The sequence below is a fragment of the Hyperolius riggenbachi genome, chromosome 4 (assembly GCF_040937935.1).
Source record: "Hyperolius riggenbachi isolate aHypRig1 chromosome 4, aHypRig1.pri, whole genome shotgun sequence".
Taxonomy (NCBI): Eukaryota; Metazoa; Chordata; class Amphibia; order Anura; family Hyperoliidae; genus Hyperolius; species Hyperolius riggenbachi.
In genome coordinates this window covers 191,195,906-191,215,342 of record NC_090649.1, presented here as the reverse complement: position 1 = coordinate 191,215,342, position 19,437 = coordinate 191,195,906, and the positions used below count along the sequence as shown (strand labels likewise).

The 19,437-nt window shown below is 42.0% G+C and overlaps 1 protein-coding gene across 3 annotated transcripts in view; it reads right to left on the bottom strand.

Moving 5' to 3' along the window:
• Window positions 1-19,437, bottom strand: part of TMEM44 (transmembrane protein 44) — a 61,012-nt gene that overhangs the window by 33,954 nt on the left and 7,621 nt on the right. For 2 of the 3 annotated variants that reach the window (XM_068279318.1, XM_068279320.1), the window contains exons 3-6: window positions 19,203-19,293; window positions 15,780-15,955; window positions 8,783-8,869; window positions 2,427-2,597 (exon numbers count right to left, since the gene is read on the bottom strand). In XM_068279318.1, coding sequence (XP_068135419.1) covers window positions 2,427-2,597; window positions 8,783-8,869; window positions 15,780-15,955; window positions 19,203-19,293 — 525 coding nt within the window. The remainder of the gene's footprint in view (window positions 1-2,426; window positions 2,598-8,782; window positions 8,870-15,779; window positions 15,956-19,202; window positions 19,294-19,437) is intronic. The other variant, XM_068279319.1, reaches the window with a different exon arrangement.

Below are 19,437 nucleotides of genomic sequence, written 5' to 3'. Positions count from 1 at the left end.
GAGACTGTGGCGTGAGAGACTGTGGCGTGAGAGACTGTGGCGTGAGAGACTGTGGCGTGAGAGACTGTGGCGTGAGAGACTGTGGCGTGAGAGACTGTGGCGTGAGAGACTGTGGAGTGAGAGGCTGTGGAGTGAGAGACTGTGGAGTGAGAGACTGTGGCGTGAGAGAGTGTGGCGTGAGAGACTGTGGCGTGAGAGACTGTGGCGTGAGAGAGTGTGGCGTGAGAGACTGTGGCGTGAGAGACTGTGGCGTGAGAGACTAATGTGGAGTGAGAGACTAATGTGGAGTGAGAGACTAATGTGGAGTGAGAGACTAATGTGGAGTGAGAGACTGTAGATTGAGAGACTGTGATGTGAGAGACTGTGGAGTGAGAGACTGTGGAGTGAGAGACTGTGGAGTGAGAGACTGTGGAGTGAGAAACTGTAGTATGAGAAACTGTGGCATGACAGACTGTGGCGTGAGAGACTGTGGAGTGAGAGACTGTGGAGTGAGAGACTGTGGAGTGAGAGACTCTGATGTGAGAGACTGTGGAGTGAGAGACTGTGGAGTGAGACTGTGGAGTGAGAGACTGTGGAGTGAACACAGATTCACAGGTCTTCAGCCTCAGTGTTTACACAGGCTGCCACCAAGCTAGTTTTCATTGTTGTACTGAAAATGAAATTGCACAACACCAGCTGGATATAATAATTACCGTATTTTTCGGACTATAAGACGCACTTTTTCTCCCCCAAAAGTGGGGTGAAAAAAGTTACTGCGTCTTATAGTCCGAATGCAGCTTTTACTTATATGGGGGCGCATGTGTCCGATGATAGCAGCAGCCGCTATGAAGTTTCCCCGCATCAGCCAGAGTGTCCGCAGCGAGGAGGCAGCAGCTGGATACAAAGTTTCCCCGCATCAGCCAGAATGTCCGTGGGAGAAGGCATCCACTCGATACAAAGTTTCCCCCCATCAGCCAGAATGTCCGTGCGAGGAGGCAGCCACTCGATACAAAGTTTCCCGCATCAGCCAGAGTGTCCCCGCAGCGAGTCAGCAGCAGCCCGACCTAAAGTATTTCCTGAATCAGCGTGATCTGAGCTGTACAAAGACACCTTCAGCCGCTATATCGGCAGAGTCCTCTGAGGCTTCCATACTGCGTTGTTTATTGGTGTCAGCCCATGACCCTGTGCACGTGCGCTGCAGGCGCCAGTAAACAACACAGTATGGAAGCTTCAGAGGACTCTGCCGATATAGCGGCTGAAGGTGTCTTTGTACTGCTCGAATCACGCTGATTCAGGAAATACTTTAGGTCGGGCTGCTGCTGACTCGCTGTGGGGACACTCTGGCTGATGCGGGAAACTTTGTATCGAGTGGCTGCCTCCTCACACAGCCATTCTGGCTGATGAGGGGAAACTTTGTCTCAAGTGGATGCCTCCTCCCACGGACATTCTGGCTGATGCGGGGAAACTTTGTATCGAGTGGCTGCCTCCTCCCACGGACATTCTGGCTGATGCGGGGAAACTTTGTATCGAGTTGCTGCCTCCTCCCACGGACACTCTGACTGATGCGGGGTAACTTCGTATTGAGCTGCTGCCTCCTCGCTGCGGTGAGAAGCTCATTGCTGATGCGGGGAAAACTCATCGGGCTATTGCTGCGGGGAGAGGTTTATTACTGAAGCAGGGAACAGATGCCACTCAGGCTGGATAGGTGAGATAGATCTCATTTATATTGTAGTGGTTAGCATAGCTAGTGTTTTGGAGGAGAGCAGGGGTTTGTGTTGTGTAGTGTAGTATAGTGTAGCTGGAGAAGGTGGTATCAGTGGATTTGTGAAATGTAGTATAGTTAGTGGGGGCAGCAGTGGTTAGTGAAGTTAGGCAGTGTAATTTAGAGACATATTGGGGAGGGGGTAAAGGTCCATAAGACACTCCTGGACCATGGATGCACCTAGGCTTAGTATTTTTTAACTGATTTTTGCCTTCTAAACCTGGGTGCGTCTTATAGTCCGGAGCGTCTTATAGTCCGAAAAATACGGTACATATGAACAAAACAATATTTTATATTTTCCTGCAAAAACAAAAAAAATCCTGACGCTTTAAAAGATTACACCAGTACTCATGCAGAGTCAATAAAGCAAGCAGTGATGAAAGTTTATTAAATTACTCTTTAAAGGGCTAGAAAGGTGCTATAAACTATACAGAGGGTATGATTTGCATGAGCCCATCTACTGTCCTGATATGGCACATTATGGTCTAACCTGCTATACCTTCATTATATAAGGCATTACTGCATTTTGTTCTGTAATGTAATCACAGTATCACCATACACTCTCTTTACAATGATACAGAATTGAAGTACTACAATTGAGCTTAGACACTGCCCCGAAAACAACAGTATTCATAGTATGCAAGTTTACTTCATTTAGTGATTGATGCTAAGCAGTAAAGGATACAGCCACATCCAGGGCAGCAGACCCCAGCGAGATAAGGAGCCATGGAATTGCTCTCACAAAGTACTCCTGACGACGGTCATGTGACATGATGGCAGCTGCATAGGTAATACTTGCCAAAACAGAGAAGAGGACAGCCCAGACTTGAATCACTGTGAATGCCATCCCTTTACACTGTAAGTAATAAGATTATTAGTGGTAGACAAAGGTACTGGAAGATTTCAGCTAAATGAGGAACAGATTTTCTGTGGTAAATTTTCTAAGGTTGTTTGTACGGTGTGCTATACGTAGCAGTGGTGGCACAGAGCACCCCATACCCATACACATTTATAAATTAAAGTTTATATACTACTAGTAGGCCTAAGCCTGTTACAATAACGAGCACTAGGCCTTTCCCCTAACAACCCAACCTCCCCTCCCGCCCGTCGCTGCTGGTCAGCACGTAGGCGCGCACATGGCCGCGACACATATCCGCGCACGCATCGCGACGCACACTCACGCGCGCACACTCACGCGCGCACACTCCCGCTCCTGGCCCCGTCCTCTTCCTGTCCCAACGTCCACCCGCGTGCCACACATGCGCAGTAGCGCAAAGGCACGGACACAGGGACCAGGAGGATGCAGGTTTATTGTATAGGATTACATCTTATTTACGGTATATGTTTTATGAGATCGTTTTTGTCGTGATAGTGTCAAAATCGAACATACACGTGTGGTACATTGGTTACAAGATTGTAATTTTTGCATATGAGCAAAAAAAAAAAACTATCAAAATTGTAGAATCAATTTTTTTTTTTAAATTGTAACGTGTGTGGCCACCAAAAGCCTAAATACTGGTCAGTGGTCATGCCTTTGTACGATGCTGTGAAGGTATTTTTCTTCACAATGTAAATAAATCTGCTTTAATTCTGAGCAGTTATCTTCCACTGTCGATCAGGCCTTTTTGTGTTGCTTAATTTATCAGCACATTTAAGAATGTATCATATTGTCATCAGGGTTCTGTCATCTATGATGGGTTGTTTTATCTGCCTAAAGGTGGCCACACACCATATAATAAAATGATCCGATTTTACAGTAATTCAACAAAATCGTATCTCTCGAAAAAATCGAAAGCTATTGTTTCATTCGACTGAAAAATCCAATCGGATTTCCCGTTTTTTTCCATTTAAATCGATCCGGAATGCCAGATATTTATCTTCAATTTCTACTAAAGATTGTATGGTTTGTGTTGGTTTGTCAATTTATTAATATACACACCCTATCAATTTTCTCAGTGACCAATCATTTTTATCATAATTAAGGAAAAATTGAACATAGGTGTGTGGTACATTGGTCATATTTTTGAAATGTTACAATCAGTCAGAAAAAATGATTGCAGTTCTGAAATTGAACAGATATTTAAAAAATTGTATGGTGTATTGATATCTCTGGACGATTTGATGAGCTTGATAGAATCTGCTGGTGGTAATTGCATCCAACATTGCATCCAATTTTGGGCAATGTGACTGGACATGTTGGAAGATTTCTGTGTGAGAGGGCGTGGGAGGAATGGCAGGGGGTTGATTGCTGTATGATGCTGCACAGCATCCAGTGGTACCATTACTGCAGGTCCATTGATGCTCGATAGTTTTCTGCTTGAGTATGTTGAGACTGAGTGTGCTGTTTAGTACAGAAATCAATCACAACCTGATCAATTATCAATTGGAAGATGATTGGCATATTGGCCTGTAATTGACCTGTGTAGAGCTCCGTACATAAGTACACATCCTCCATTGGCAAGGTTATCTCCTCCATGGGTTTCAACTATCATCTGTATGCAGATGACACCCAGATCTACCTCCACACCCCTGACATATCCACCACTACCATGGACAAGGTCTCCTCCTGTCTATCAGCCATCTCCTCCTGGATGTCCGCTAGGTTCCTGAAACTAAACCTAGACAAAACGGAATTTATGATCTTCCCACCCCGGACATCCATAAACCTCCCAGATGTGCATGTCACTGTTAACTACACTACCATTCGCCCTACCTCTCAAACCCGCTGTCTGGGTGTCACCCTGGACTCTGCACTCTCCTTCACTCTCCACATCCAACACCTCACAAAGTCCTGCAACTTCCACCTTCGTAACATCTGTAAGATTCGCCCTTTCCTGACCTCTGCCACCACCAAACTCCTCATCCATGCCCTCATAATTTCCCGCCTTGACTACTGCAATGCCCTGCTGTCTGGTCTCCCTATGACCCGAACAGCCCCACTGCAGTCCATCATGAATGCAGCAGCCAGAATTATCCACTGCTCCCATCGCTCCACCATGGCGGATCCCCTCCTTGAATCCCTCCACTGGCTTCCTATCCAGTCCAGAATCAGATTCAAGATACTGTGTCTGACCTACAAATCTGTCCACAAAACCTGTCCAACCTACATTTCCGATCTTACTCAGAGGTACACACCTAGCCGCTCACTCCGCTCTTCCAATGAACTTCGCCTAACTGCCCCCCCGCATCACCCAGTCTCATGCACGCCTCCAGGACTTCTCAAGAGCTGCTCCAACACTATGGAACTCCCTACCTCCACCCATTAGGGCAGCCCCCTCCTTCAACATCTTTAAGAAAGCCCTCAAAACTCACCTTTTCACTCTGGCTTACTACCCCTCACAAGTGCTCTAAACCCACAGCTGAACTCTGGTCTCCTACCTCTCGTGTCCCTACTTCTCCCTTTAGATTGTAAGCCTTTGGGCAGGGTCCTGCTCCTTTTGTGTCCAACCTGATCATGCACCTCCATTACTGTGAACCCATGCTATGCATCTGAGTGAACCTAACTTGCCTAATCTCCATGCTCCATCCAGTGACTGACTAAGCATTACCTTGTACTCATACTGTGCTGCATGATCTGATCTTTCTTGTATTCAGGTATTGTCATTTTGCTGTATGTCACCCCTAAATATTGTATGTATCCCTATTTATTGTCCAGCGCTGCGTAATATGTTGGCGCTTTATAAATACAACAAATAAATAAATAAATAAGTATCAGTTGTATATAATGGTCCTCCCCTTTCACAGCAATCAATTGCTATATAACGTGATATGCCCATCATTTATTTTATTTTTTTGGTGGTGGTAACTAAGTTATATAGCAATTGACTGTGTAGTTTTACTAGGGTTCCCAGTTATTTTGATCTGGTTTTACAGCAACAGCAATCAAATAAAAATTCTACACTAAATATCAGTCGCAAACTCTTGACCTCCATAGCTGTCAATGACATAATGAGAGAACTGCCCACAGCCGGCTATGAACAATACTCAAGACAGTCACCCAGGTACCTCTGGTCACTTGAAACACAAGGGATTACATATAAAAGTGATGTAATTCATAAAACATTCACTAATACAAAACAATTGTCTAAAAGGACATAACAAGACAATTACAGGTCAAAGACATAATTAAAATAAAGCTTGTAATCAATTCAAATATAGGCTTTAACTCATAAGACCATCCGTAATCTGTATAAAAGCATAATTGAGATTGTAAGTATTTAGCAGGGCCCTCCCTCATACTTGATTGTGCACTCTGCCCACAGAATAATGTTAACTTGAATTATTGGAACTGCAACTCCAGTGTATAATCTGGCTTTGTGTATCTTATTGCTCATTACCTGTTTTTTGTTGTTTGTCCCTCTCCCCTATTGCCATTGTAACCTTATTTATTGTCCAGCGCTGTGTATATGTTGGCACAATATAAATTCAATTAATAATAATAATTTGTTCATAGACATCAGTCTTCAAAATAGTAGTGAGGCATAATAGTAGTGAGCATAAAACATGAAAAGTATGCTAAAGCACATAATATATAGTGTACCCAGTACACAAGCATTACGGTAAGTCCTGATGTTTATGAAAAAAAAAATCTTATGATATATTGTGTACCAACCACAGTATATGTTTTGTGTTTCTGCAGTCCACGGAGTAACCAAGCAGCTCGGGGTGACCCAAACCACTAGGAAAGCATAGAGGACTAAGAGAGACTGAAAAGCCCTCCTACTAAAAAGCAATGCTTGGTGTGATTTGCCTTCTTAAAGAGGAACTCCAGTGAAAATAATGTAATAAAAAAGTGCTTCATTTTTACAATAATTATGTATAAATGATTTAGTCAGTGTTTGCCCATTGTAAAATCTTTTAAATCCCTGATTTATATTCTGACATTTATCACATGGTGACATTTTTACTGCTGGCAAGTGATGTAGCTGCTGCTTGCTGTTTTGGCAGTTGGAAACAACTGTAAACAGCTATTTCCCACAATGCAATAGGGTTCACAGACAGGAAACTGTCAAGAGTACGTACTCAGAATTTCTTTGTGGGAGGGGTTTAACTACAATATCAGTCATACAGTGTCCCCTGATGGTCTGTTTGTGAAAAGGAATAGATTTCTCATGTAAAAGGTGGTATCAGCTACTGATTGGGATAAAGTTCAATTCTTGGTCAGAGTTTCTGTTTAAAAAAGAAACTACTTGCGATAATTTGGCTTTAAGTGAACATCTGTGGTTATCCTCAATGCATCACTACTGAATATGCAGACCACGCCAATTTTTGGTTTAAAATAGTGCACTCGTGCCATATCATTATATGGTACAATGCTTTGGAAAGCTGATGGTGCTATATACATCATTAACTTTAACCATTTACCGGCAAACTAACGTATTAAAATGTCATGCTTTTGCCTGTTAATGGCAACATGACGTTTTAATACGTCGCGCATTCCCGCCGCCGCTCCGCACGTGTTCGCGCCGCTACCGCCGCCGTTTCCGTCGGGTTCCCGTGCTGGGTGATTGGGGAAGAGGACCGAGCGGTCCTCTACCCAATCGCACTCTGGAGTGAATGGACGCGACCACGAACAGCGGCCACCTCCATTCACAAAAACAGGAAACTAACAATTTAATAAAGTGTAAAAAAAAAAAAAAAAAACTGTGATCACTTCCTATACGGGAGAGTGATCAGTAGTGCCATCTTGTGGCCAAAAACTATATTACAGGTACAAAGTACATACATACACAATTACATACACACTATTAATAAAATTGATGAAATTACACTTCCAACCCTCCCCCCCCCCCCCCCCCCAAAAAAAAAAAACACTTGTAAAAAAAAAATCAGCTTCAAATAAATAAATAAATAGTTGCCTTTTTTTAATCTATATTTTATGGGGGGAAATTAATTTTAATTTATTATATAGGGGCTTGTAATTATGGCCAGAAGAAAAAAATAAAACAGAACAGAAAAATAACACCTATATTACAAAATAATATATTGTCGCCATACATTGTGATAGGGACATAATTTAAACGGTTTAATAATCGGGACAACTGGGCAAAAAAAATATATTTGTTTTATCCACAGGAGAATGTTTAATTTTAAAAGTATAATGGCTGAAAACTGAGAAATAATGATTTTTTTCTATTTTTTTTTGTTTTTTCCCATTAAAACGCATTTATAATAAAAAAAATTCTCAGCAAAATGTACTACCTACAGAAAGCCTAATTGGTGGTGAAAAAAACGAGGTATAAATCATTTTCTTGTGATAAGTAGTAATAAAGTTGTTAGGGAATAAAAGGGAGGAGCACTGACAAGTGAAAATTGCTCTGGTCCGTTAGAGTAAAAACTCTTGGGGGTGAAGTGGTTAATTCCATTTTTTGTAAAAAAAATAATAAAAAAAAAAGTTTAAAAAAGATCGACAATGTCCAATTTTTTTCTGGACCTATTTGTATAAAGCACTTGATTATTGTTTCTCTGGCTTCATAATGTGCCAGTGTCACTGTGTAACTATTATTTCCCTAACGAATGCACTGTCTGATAGGATAAGGCAGTGGAGATTCTTTGTTTTGAGTTGCAGCTCTGCTCTTGCTATTAATGCAGTTCCTGTATCTTGACAACTGCGCTGTTCTGATGCAAAACTCCAGCAATCCTAAGCAGGAATCGGTTACATCTATTTAGTAAAATTTAGCAGTATATCTGTAACATATATTTTGTTACATATATTTAGTTCTTTATTTTTTTAAGAACTGAAAAGTAACTTTAATGAAACCAGAGAGTCAAGGACAGTATCAGACTGTCTCCAAATGCACCCCAACATTGCAATTCTGTAACTTGCTGTCAGATAATGTAACAAAACAATCATACTGAAAACTATAGGTAATAGCTCTATTTGTTTAACCTAAAATAAATCAGCTCTATATTGTTTAAATAATGTGTTGCATGCTGTGCAGTATAAACCATCGCACCTGGATGTAATACGTCATGCGAAATACTGGTTAAAACATCAGATTGTCAACAAATGCAAGTGGCACTATATGGTGATTTACCTACCACTTTTGAGATGACTGGTACTCTGAGTGTCCAGCATACCAGTACGGCAATAATCCCCAGGATAAATCCTACAACGTCTGTACTTTCCTGGAAGAAGCAGAGACTGACATCTATCTGTTCATATGTATGATTAGCCTGACATGTCCATGTGGACAACATATAGATATATGAGATATACGGTAGATATGCTATGTACATTTATAAGAAACTTATGACCAGAAGTAATTCTATCTACAAAAACTACATCAAATTCTAACAAAATAAAGTAAACAGAAAGTCAACTTGTAAATAGTCCATCTTTACACAATTATCACATTTAATATTTTGCTCTAATGCAGTATAAAAGACATGGCACAATGGAAAAGGATCTGACATCGCAAAACTCTACAGCAAAGCCAATCGCCAACAGTATTGAGCACTCAATACTATTGGCTATTGGTACTGTGGCACTTGTATTGGCCAGAGGAAGTGGGCTTAGACCCGTGAAACGCGTTGCCTCTGCATAATAAAACATATTATCTGAGTGTCATCATTGAGGTAAGCCACCTAATTTTTCTAAGTTTTATTGCATTTTACCCTAACTTTATCTTTACCTGGGTGCCTCTTTACCCCTATTGTGTGCATTACACCCCCCATCCCATTGAGGTTGGAGGGGTTTCCTCTAGGGTCACATGGTGGACGCCATTGTGATATCCAGTTGTTTTTGACCTAAGAGAACGACCGTATCAAGTCCCGCTGGGACTCCCCGAGTGGAGTCAGGTTCGTTGTCTCTACCTGCATCACGTGGTTGGTTGCCCCAACTGCAACCCACCTTTGTGAGTAGCTTCTTTTTGATTTTCTTTTTGGATAGCATTAGCCACTAAGGTGCCATGCACTCTTCTACATCACTACAGAATATTTTTGTACTCTGTGTTTCTAAGTAAAAGTAGGTATCCGGAATAATTTACTACATTCTTCTATATGTCACTGTAGTGTCTCTACGCAGTTTTTACAAATGCATTAAGTAGGCTATACATTAAAGGGACTCCGAGCAGTGCAGAAACTATGGAAAGATGCATATCATTTTAAAGCTCTCTTTCTCCTCTTTCCAATGATATATAAACCGCCACCATACGCCTTTTAGTTTTCGCTATTTTCGCGATTGAAATTGCCGCGGCCGCGATTTCAATCGCGAAAATAACGAAAACTAAAAGGCGTAGAGCGACGATTTAGGTGTCGCCAGAAAGAGGAGAAAGAGAGCTTTAAAATGATATCCATCTTTCCATAGTTACTTGTATTACACAGGACGACACTTTCCCCAGTGTCAGCAGCTCCATTCAGCAGAAAAAGTCGGCCTGTGTAATACAATGTAACTATGGCAAGATGGATATCATTTTAAAGCTCTCTTTCTCCTCTTTCTGGCGATACCTAAATCGTTGCCCTACGCCTTTTAGTTTTCTTTATTTTCGCGATTGAAATTGCGGCTGCGGCAATTTCAATCGCAAAAATAGCAAAAAATAAAAGGCGTAGGGCGGTGGTTTACATATCATTGGAAAGAGGAGAAAGAGAGCTTTAAAATGATATGCATCTTTCCATAGTTTCTGCACTGCTCGGAGTCCCTTTAATTAATGGCAGTGTTAAAGAGACACTGAAGCGAAAAAAAAATTGATATTATGATTTGTATGTGTAGTACAGCTAAGAAATAAAACATTAAGATCAGATACATCAGTCTAATTGTTTCCAGTACAGGAAGAGTTGAGAAACTCCAGTTGTTATCTCTATGCAAACAAGCCGTTAAGCTCTCTGACTAAGTTAGTCGTGGAGAGGGCTGTTATCTGACTTTTATTATCTCAACTGTAAGTGAACTGTTTACTTTTTCTCTGCTAGAGGAGAGGTCATTACTTCACAGACTGCTCTGAAAGAATCATTTTGAATGCTGAGTGTTGTGTAATCTGCACATATTATAGAATAATGCAATGTTAGAAAAAACACTATATACCGGAAAATAAAAATATGAGAATATTTTCTTTGCTGCTAATCTTCTAGAAATTATTCATAGTACACAACCAATTCATTATATCATATTTTTTTTTCACATCAGTGTCTCTTTAAGGGTGAAGTACCATTCAAGCTACTAAACGGACCACTATAATCTATGCTTTCTAGTGACATTATCCACTCTGGTTATAAGATCGGTGATGAAGTCACAAGGAGGCACTTCATGCTGAATTGCAGATACACTATGTACAACTTCACTAACTGGCTGGAGGGAAACCTTTTTTTATTATTTTATTTTATTTTATTTTTTTAAGGCTGGAAATCCACTTTGGATAAGAGTAGCCCCAAAATGATATCACTTAAGTGAACCTATTCTAATTTCCCCCAAGTTGTCACTTAGGGTTAGTCAATGAGATGCAAATAGTTCTGAGCTGATGCAGAATAATTCTGCATGAACTTGACACCGCTGGGGGGAATTAAAATAGGTGTCACCAACAGCAAACCATTCCTTTCAGGCAATTCCACCCATTCTAGAGCTCCCAAAGCGGGAGCCTATAAATCCTCACTTTTTCCATCAAGCACACACTCTACCTTAGGCCACTTTCCCTTTGCACTCTGGCCAAGTTGTACTTCTACTAGATAACCTAAAACACATTGCCTAGGTATGAATATTGTATACTGCCCCACCTCTTGTTCCCCCTATTCCTTTAGATTGTAAGCTCACAAGGGCAGGGCTTTCTCCCCCTTTTGTGTCTTAGAATTTGTTGCACATTTATTCATATTCATTTTGTCACTGTAATTACCAGTTCTGTATTTTGCACCAATTCTGTATTTCGTATATTGGTGTATACCATTGTCTGTATTATTATGTACCCCATGTTGGTTTCTTACTTTGTACAGCGCCACGGAATATGTTGGCCCTTTATAAATCAATAATAATAATCCTTTTTTCTCCAGAACGGCCAATGTGTGCATTTCAATCTCCCAGTCTGATTTCTACGGTAGTTAGAGAGCTCACTGAGCAGAAGAATTAGGAGTGAAATACAAGTTTCCAGCTGATTTATACGGGAGAACACAAATAGATGTAATATAGAAAGCACAGCTTGTATTCTCCCTAGAGTACTCTTTAATAAATGGAGTTATAATAATGGTACATATTTAGGTAGATAATCCACATGCAGGTTTACCCAGCATCCCACTGGACAGGAGTACAACAAGAGACCAGTGTGCTGAAGGGCAGCAATGAATGTGTTCTTCATTAAATAGCGCTGACAGCTGCTGTAACTAATAGGAGGAAGGTATGTCTCACAAGAAGAGCTGCCTGCTTTACATTTCTACTACACGATTAAAAGATTGCTCGAGGCATTTCATCAAAGCATAATATATACAATATATATATACATAGCATTCATTTACAGCAAGGGGGTTAACTTACCGTAATCGCTTGTCTGGTTATACATTACTGAAACTAGGAGTTTTTAAATTACTTATAAAGTTAGCAACAATATTATGAGATCAAATGGTGATAACATTCATACAAAATCATGCAGAAAAAGACAACTCGTGGCTATTATTTCTCATTCATAATGCCTTATTAGAAAATTAAACCAGGACAACAAATTGGCAAAATTGAGGAAACGCTGACACCACCACTGCATAGTCCAAGGGAGCAGGAATCACGGGTCTCAAAACATGTATACAGGAAAGGAGTATTCCGCTACACCAAGGCTGGGTATAAAATTTTTCTTCAACTTTATTTGCACATCAGTAGACACATACAAAGGCTGACGCGTATCAGAGCTCTGAGAGGCTCCTTAATCATAGCCAGCATACACAAACTCATCACAGGTTCAAGTAGTCAAAAGCCCGCCCACAAAGGGCGTGGCCATCATTCCCAAAGAGACATACATAAATATTGCATATAAAAATATAATAAAACCTCAAGAAGAAACGCCGGAAATACAAACACAACAAAAAAGGGGGTGCAGGAGGAGGGCGGGGCGCAAACACAAGAAATTAAGCGTCCTGGCCCACGCTTCTGATGAGTCACGTATGACGAAACATGTAAGGACACGGAAGAGACTACGGACGCACGAGGGTGACGGCGTGTACCCAGGGCAGAGGGAGGACGTGGATGACCGAGCGCGCGTCGGTCAGCATCCCATCAGCTTCTGGTGACACCTACGCCAGCCGGCCACCAAACGGGGGAGAGCCCGTGGGAAACTCTATGCGTGTTTTTAACCTGGAGATTGTGAGTGCAATATTTTTTTTATAAATTTTAATAAAGTCACAATATTACACTATATAAGCCTTTTTATTGAGGTTGATTGGCAAAGAAGATATCTGCAAAGAGGAGAGGATCTGGAATATAGTGAGAGTGGTGGAGGACGACCCGATAACAGTCCCAAGGTGCCAATAGACCTAACAGAGGGTCTTACCACACGGTGAGTGTCTCTCACTAGGGTGTGGTGGAGGCTGTCCTGTCCAGTGGTTTAATTGCAGAACTATGTATGAGAACTTCTGGGGTATCCTAGAGGGAACTATGACATAGGAACCCCTGTGAAATATACTAGTACTGTGTGGAATTTGGCCTGGAAATTGTTCTGGACTCTGTGGGTTTATCTCACGGGAGAAAAAGTGATGGACTATAACCTGGCTGTGAACTAGGAAACTGCCATTTTGCTGCAAATAATATTGTGTTCTATATATGTCATATAGCACTGTGAGCGCCAACCTCTGGGTACAAATAATTGATTTACTATACAGAGGAGGCGAACTAGTGGGGAGTCAGCTGAACTATATTAGCCAGCGCGTAGTGTGTAAACTTGTACAAGAAATTAAAAATGTCACAATAACCACTCCAACGTCATTAATCTTTCTAGTGTACTACTCTCTGATACCCAGCTTTCCCTGCTTTCGAGAGGCCTTTCTTTCTCACCATCGTGTCATTTTGACGTTTTTGGTACAATGTTAGATATTAATAAATTCATTAGGAATCTCATGGTGAAGAAACACTTTTTGGAACTAGGGGAGGCTGGGGCCGGAGGGGAGGTTTTGAAACGGCCGCGGGGCCCCAATTTGCTGCCCCAGCACCTGGGGAGGTTCCCCATTCCGGGAGGCCTCGACCGCCCTCGGTCTGGAGCAAGTGTCCAGTGTGAGTGGCGGCCCAGTCGCCGGGGCGGCCCTGGGCCCCGTGCCCGTCTCCAACATCGGTCTCAGACATCGGGCAGGATTGTCACTAAGACTTTCAGGAAAACTGTGTGCAGGCAATTCACTTTTACTAGCCTCCAGTTGCCATCCAAGCCATACTCTCAGAGCCATCCACTATGGAGAGATGGTAATTGTTCTGACCCTAATTTGCTGGGGCAAGAGCTGGATCTGGTGGAGGAGAGGCTCCGGGAGCGGGGATATGACAGTCAGCTGATTAATAAGGCAAGACAACAAGTACTGCGAAGGAATCGTCGGGACTTGCTGGACTCGGGTGCCGGACGTGGAACTAGGCAAAAAAGAAATGTTACCTTTACGACTCCATATAGTTTGGAGTATAATAGGATTATTAATATTATTAAGAAGTATTTGCCTGTCCTACATTTGGACCCCAAGCTCCGCACAATCCTGAACGAAGGATGTGTCTTTTCAGCACGCCGTGCCCCTACTTTGGGGACTCGCCTCTCCCCGAGCTTTTTCTCTACCTCGTCCAGACCGAAACCTACCTGGTTGTCCAGTAAAGGTTCATTTAGGTGTGGTTATAGCACCTGCAGGTACTGTTGTGTCCACAACCAAACACGGGAGATTTTTTCTATCTCTAAGAATGAAAGGTTTGAAATGAAACAATACATTAACTGTAATTCCAGTAATGTTGTTTATCTTATCACCTGTACTACTTGTGGCTTACAGTACGTGGGGTGCACCACCCGTCCTCTGAGACAGCGCATCTCGGAACATTATAACGGACCCGGGAGGTGCCTTAGGAATGAAACATATGTCACACAGGTGTCCAGTGTGTCAAAACATTTTTTGAGGGAACATCAGGGTGTCATGGCTAGTTTCACCTTTCAAGGCATAGAAAGAGTGGCACTCTCAACTAGAGGGGGTGACCTACGCAGGCTATTGCTAAAACGGGAGGCCTTTTGGATATGGAAATTGGGCACAAGATTGCCCACAGGATTGAATTCTAAAATGGATATTAGTTTAACATATGATGTGAGAACATAACCTCCCCTATGTAATAGATGTCCACAATGGTCAGATTTTTGCACTTTCCATATTATACTGTATAGAGTTCGGTCAAAAAAAGTATACGTTGTGCTTATACATTCTTGATGCTTAACCATGTCATCTTTGGTTTTTTAATTCATTGCATTTTATGTATTGGCTTGTGCTATATATTTTTATATGCAATATTTATGTATGTCTCTTTGGGAATGATGGCCACACCCTTTGTGGGCGGGCTTTTGACTACTTGAACCTGTGATGAGTTTGTGTATGCTGGCTATGATTAAGGAGCCTCTCAGAGCTCTGATACGCGTCAGCCTTTGTATGTGTCTACTGATGTGCAAATAAAGTTGAAGAAAAGTTTTATACCCAGCCTTGGTGTAGCGGAATACTCCTTTCCTGAGGACAACAAATTCACAGATGCTAACAACTGTCTGTAAGTGGGCTCTCTGTAGTCCATATAGTCATCTGTCAGAACGGTCACCGATCCCACGGACACCTACTGACACCAGCACAATGCTCTCATGCATTAGCACAGGCTTACTAGCATGGCTGACAGGAAAAGTCGCCCATGGAAATTCAGTGACCGTCCACACTCACAAACACAGGGAACACTTTCATAATCCACGTACATATCAGCATATCGTCCCTGGAGGGACTGAAGCCATAACCCTAGCTCTTGATGACAAGAGTGACATTGCCACCAAGCTATCCTAGACAGCAAACATTACATTGGACTTTTTCTACACACAATCTTTTCCTCAAGACAGAAATGCAAAATGCCAGAAATAGTTTTCATGCTTACTTGCAGTATAGTCCCAAGCAGCCTTCTGTGAGGACCAGCAGACACCTCAGGGAGAGGGGGGTCATATTCATACACAGAGTAGAGCCCCAGGCTTATCATAGCACAGAATGACAGGGCAGACAGGATTGGCTTATGCTGTCTTTTTCGTCTGGAATTCTGTAAATCTGTACAACAAACTTTTTTACTATTAAATAATGCCACAATACTCTAATGTCAGTATGAACAAATGTTTTATTATAACATTACTGTGTCTTTAATGAACCACTATACTCAAAGCAGCAGAATAGAATATAGTACTTAATATACTCTGCGTTACAATCGAGCGCTGTAAAAACAGCGCAGGAGATTTGGGCGCAGCCGGAGCCACCATAGACCGTAATAGGAATTACAGCTATAGCAGCGCTCAGTGACTGATTTGGGCGCCGTCAGAAGACGGAGCACAAAACGTTAAAAGAAAACTGTAATTCAACCGCCAGCAATAGCTGGAAGCCGAATTACGTCTTTCCCTGCCATCCATGTCGACCTGGAGGGGGAATAGTAATTAACACCGCCGGGACTTGTGTAGGAGCAGGGTGAGCTGTTTATCAGCTTTCCCCTGTGCCAAAATCTCCCGGCGGCTATATTATAGGTACGCGTTACAAATGCAAAGAAAAGACACTATTTAGGACCAGGCAGCTCCACATCTGTCAACAGGGCTTATAACAGTATCAGGCACCCCTTTCACGTGGTCTCCTCCACCTGACAGGATTTCTAAGAACCAGTACTTCACTGTACTAAATAAAAAGTCAGTCACTGTAAGCCCCGAAAGAGCTGCTTATTCTGTCAGGTGGAAAAAAAACACGTGAAGAGGGGGATCTCCCTTCTCATGAATCAGTAGTGATGACTAGCAGAAAATGATCTCAAAATGCATATCTCAGCTGTCCTAGAAATAAAATTTTTCCTATCAAAGTAAATAGCTGCCAAACAATTTTTTGGGCAGCTGGTTTATTTTTGATCAGCTACAAGCTTTGATTGGCAAGCTCCGTACCACTCCCTGGATCAATGGAAATACAACCAGAGAATATTTTAATCACTGCGGATGGTCAGTGAGATGATGTAAATAATTCACAATTGAGGCAAAATTTGTATACAAATGTATGCATATTAGAAATGAACCAATCATATTACACCATGGCGGGATTCGATTGGTCCATTTACAAGCTGCATAAATTTGCATAATCCTGCATCAACTCGAAATCATTTGCATCCCATTGATGGTCCCTTATTTTTTCTAGTCAGCAGCCCTTCTGATAGATGAGGGGCTGTCAAGAAAAGGGGCATCCCCATGGACACATGGGCGTAGCAATCATCCCTGCGACCTCTGCCATAAAGATTTTTGGGCGTGATAAGCATTGCACTAAGTAGGTTAGCACCGCTTTGAGGGAAAAACAAGTCCGGTGCGCGTGAAACATCGCATAGGGTTTAATGGCTTTGCGCGCGTAAACTTTGCGCACATTAAACTTTTATTTTATCACGCCTAAACTGAGTTTAGGCGTGATAATGGGCTTTTCACCAGCGTGCTAACAGTTAGCACGGCTTTGTGAATCAAGCCCCATGTCTTCAGGAAAGGGTCAACATTAAGGGAAAATGGAGTGGAAAGGTTGAGGTTAAGCACTGGGAAGGAGTTTTTAATTAAGGGGATCAGTTAGGGCCTGAGCACATTGCCGGTTGCTGATCGTATTTCAGTCTCAGCTCGTGCGATACACTAGGACATCAGATGCTGCATAGACACAATATTGTCTAATGGGCACTCTAACTTGCTGTGCAGCAGTGCCGCCCAACAATGCACTGCTGCATGCATTTTGAACACAACGCAGACCTACCTTATAAAGGATATATAAATAGGGTAGTGCTGCAACAGAGAGGAGTGCAGGTGCAATATCTTTGTATACAATGCATGGCCACCTGGCCCAGGGGCATAACTAGACTTAACAGGGCCCCCCTACAAAAATGACAGCATGGGGCCCCCTTGGTCCTCGAATCCCATGCAGGTCACGTGATTGGGAGTCGGCAAATGGCAGCAGGGAGTGTTCTGCTGTAAAGCAGCATCTGCAAGCCGGAAAAAATTACACATGCTCCTGCACACGGTTCTTGTGAGCGAACAGGGAGTATTTTTTTTTTGCTAATTGGCTGCACTTGCAGTTGGGGAGAGGGAGGGGCCCCCAAAGCCTCTGGTCCCCCTGGCAATGGTAGAGGTCACTGGGGTGATTGCTATGCCCATGCCACCTGCATTTCAGACTGAGGTGTAGTGAGCTCAGGCCCTTGGGCTAGGTAACTCAAGGGGACATATACTGAATACACCGTCACATACAATTAGTGTTGTTGTTTGAATTCAGCATTACTGTGTTTGGGACCTGAACACACGCATTCATCACCATTTCAGCACCGAACAAGCAGGACAGGGAGCGTTTCATTAACCTCCAATACTTAAATGATAAGCACCTCGTCCTGCTGTTCAGAGCTGAAATGGTGCTGAATGCCACTGCAATGCTAAACTCAAACAGCAACACTACTCATAATAGCAGCAATCGTTTCGCAGATACTTGGCAGATTCAGCAAATCCATGAACGCTGCATTTACCTGTGTTGTATTCCAAACCTATGTACTGGAATACAGACAAGCTTCACATTGCAGCTGTTGCAGGCAGGGTATGGGGTGGTCTGGTCACACAAGGTAAATAATGCTACAACCTGAAGGTAAGGGCTGAAACAGATGGGGGTTTTGTTTGCAGACGTCCCAGTGATGGCGTACACTAATAGGGACTGTGCACAGTAACCAAAGCCTTCACTTCTGCACCATGCTATGCAATCTGTTTAGTGTTTCTGTGGCAGAACAGTTTTATTTACACCACATTTAATGAGCCACTTAAGCGGGAAAAAAAATATGATATAATGATTTGTATGTGTAGTACAGCTAAGAAATAAAACATTAGCAGCAGAGACATAAGTCTAATATTGTTTCCAGTACAGGACGAGTTAAGAAAATCCTGTTATCTATGCAAAAAAGCCATTGAGCTCCATAACTTTAAAAGTTGCAGAGAGCTCTGTCTTCTGAAGCTTGTTATCTAAACTGTCAGTCACTTTATCTTCTTTTTCTTTCCAGAGGACTGGACAATAGTTCACAAGACTGCTCTGTAAAAACATTTAGAATGCTGAGTAGTGTGTAAACTGCAAATATTAGAGAATGATGCAATATTATAAAAAAAACACTATATAACTGAAAATAAAAATATGAGAATATTTCCTAATATTCTAGTAATTATCCATACTACACAACCAATTCATGATATCATATTTTTTTTTTCATTTCAGTGTCTCTTTAAGTTTCTGCATTGTGGGTGTGATCACACACATGATTTATGTATAAATAAAATGTGATACCTACTTGATTTCACACGATTCACGTGACATACTGGAAATAAAATAATTATAAAATGTGTAACATCTGATACAGCCATATACGCTCCAGTGATCACCTGTGAAACCATAAAGAAATAAAAGAATTAAAAGAGAAAAGAGCAATAGTCATTTTAAACTGAATAGTTTTTTTTGTGTGCCTGAATGCAGAGCAGTGGTAGCGGACCATCATACTTTACCTGCTGTTGGTGACAGGACAGGTC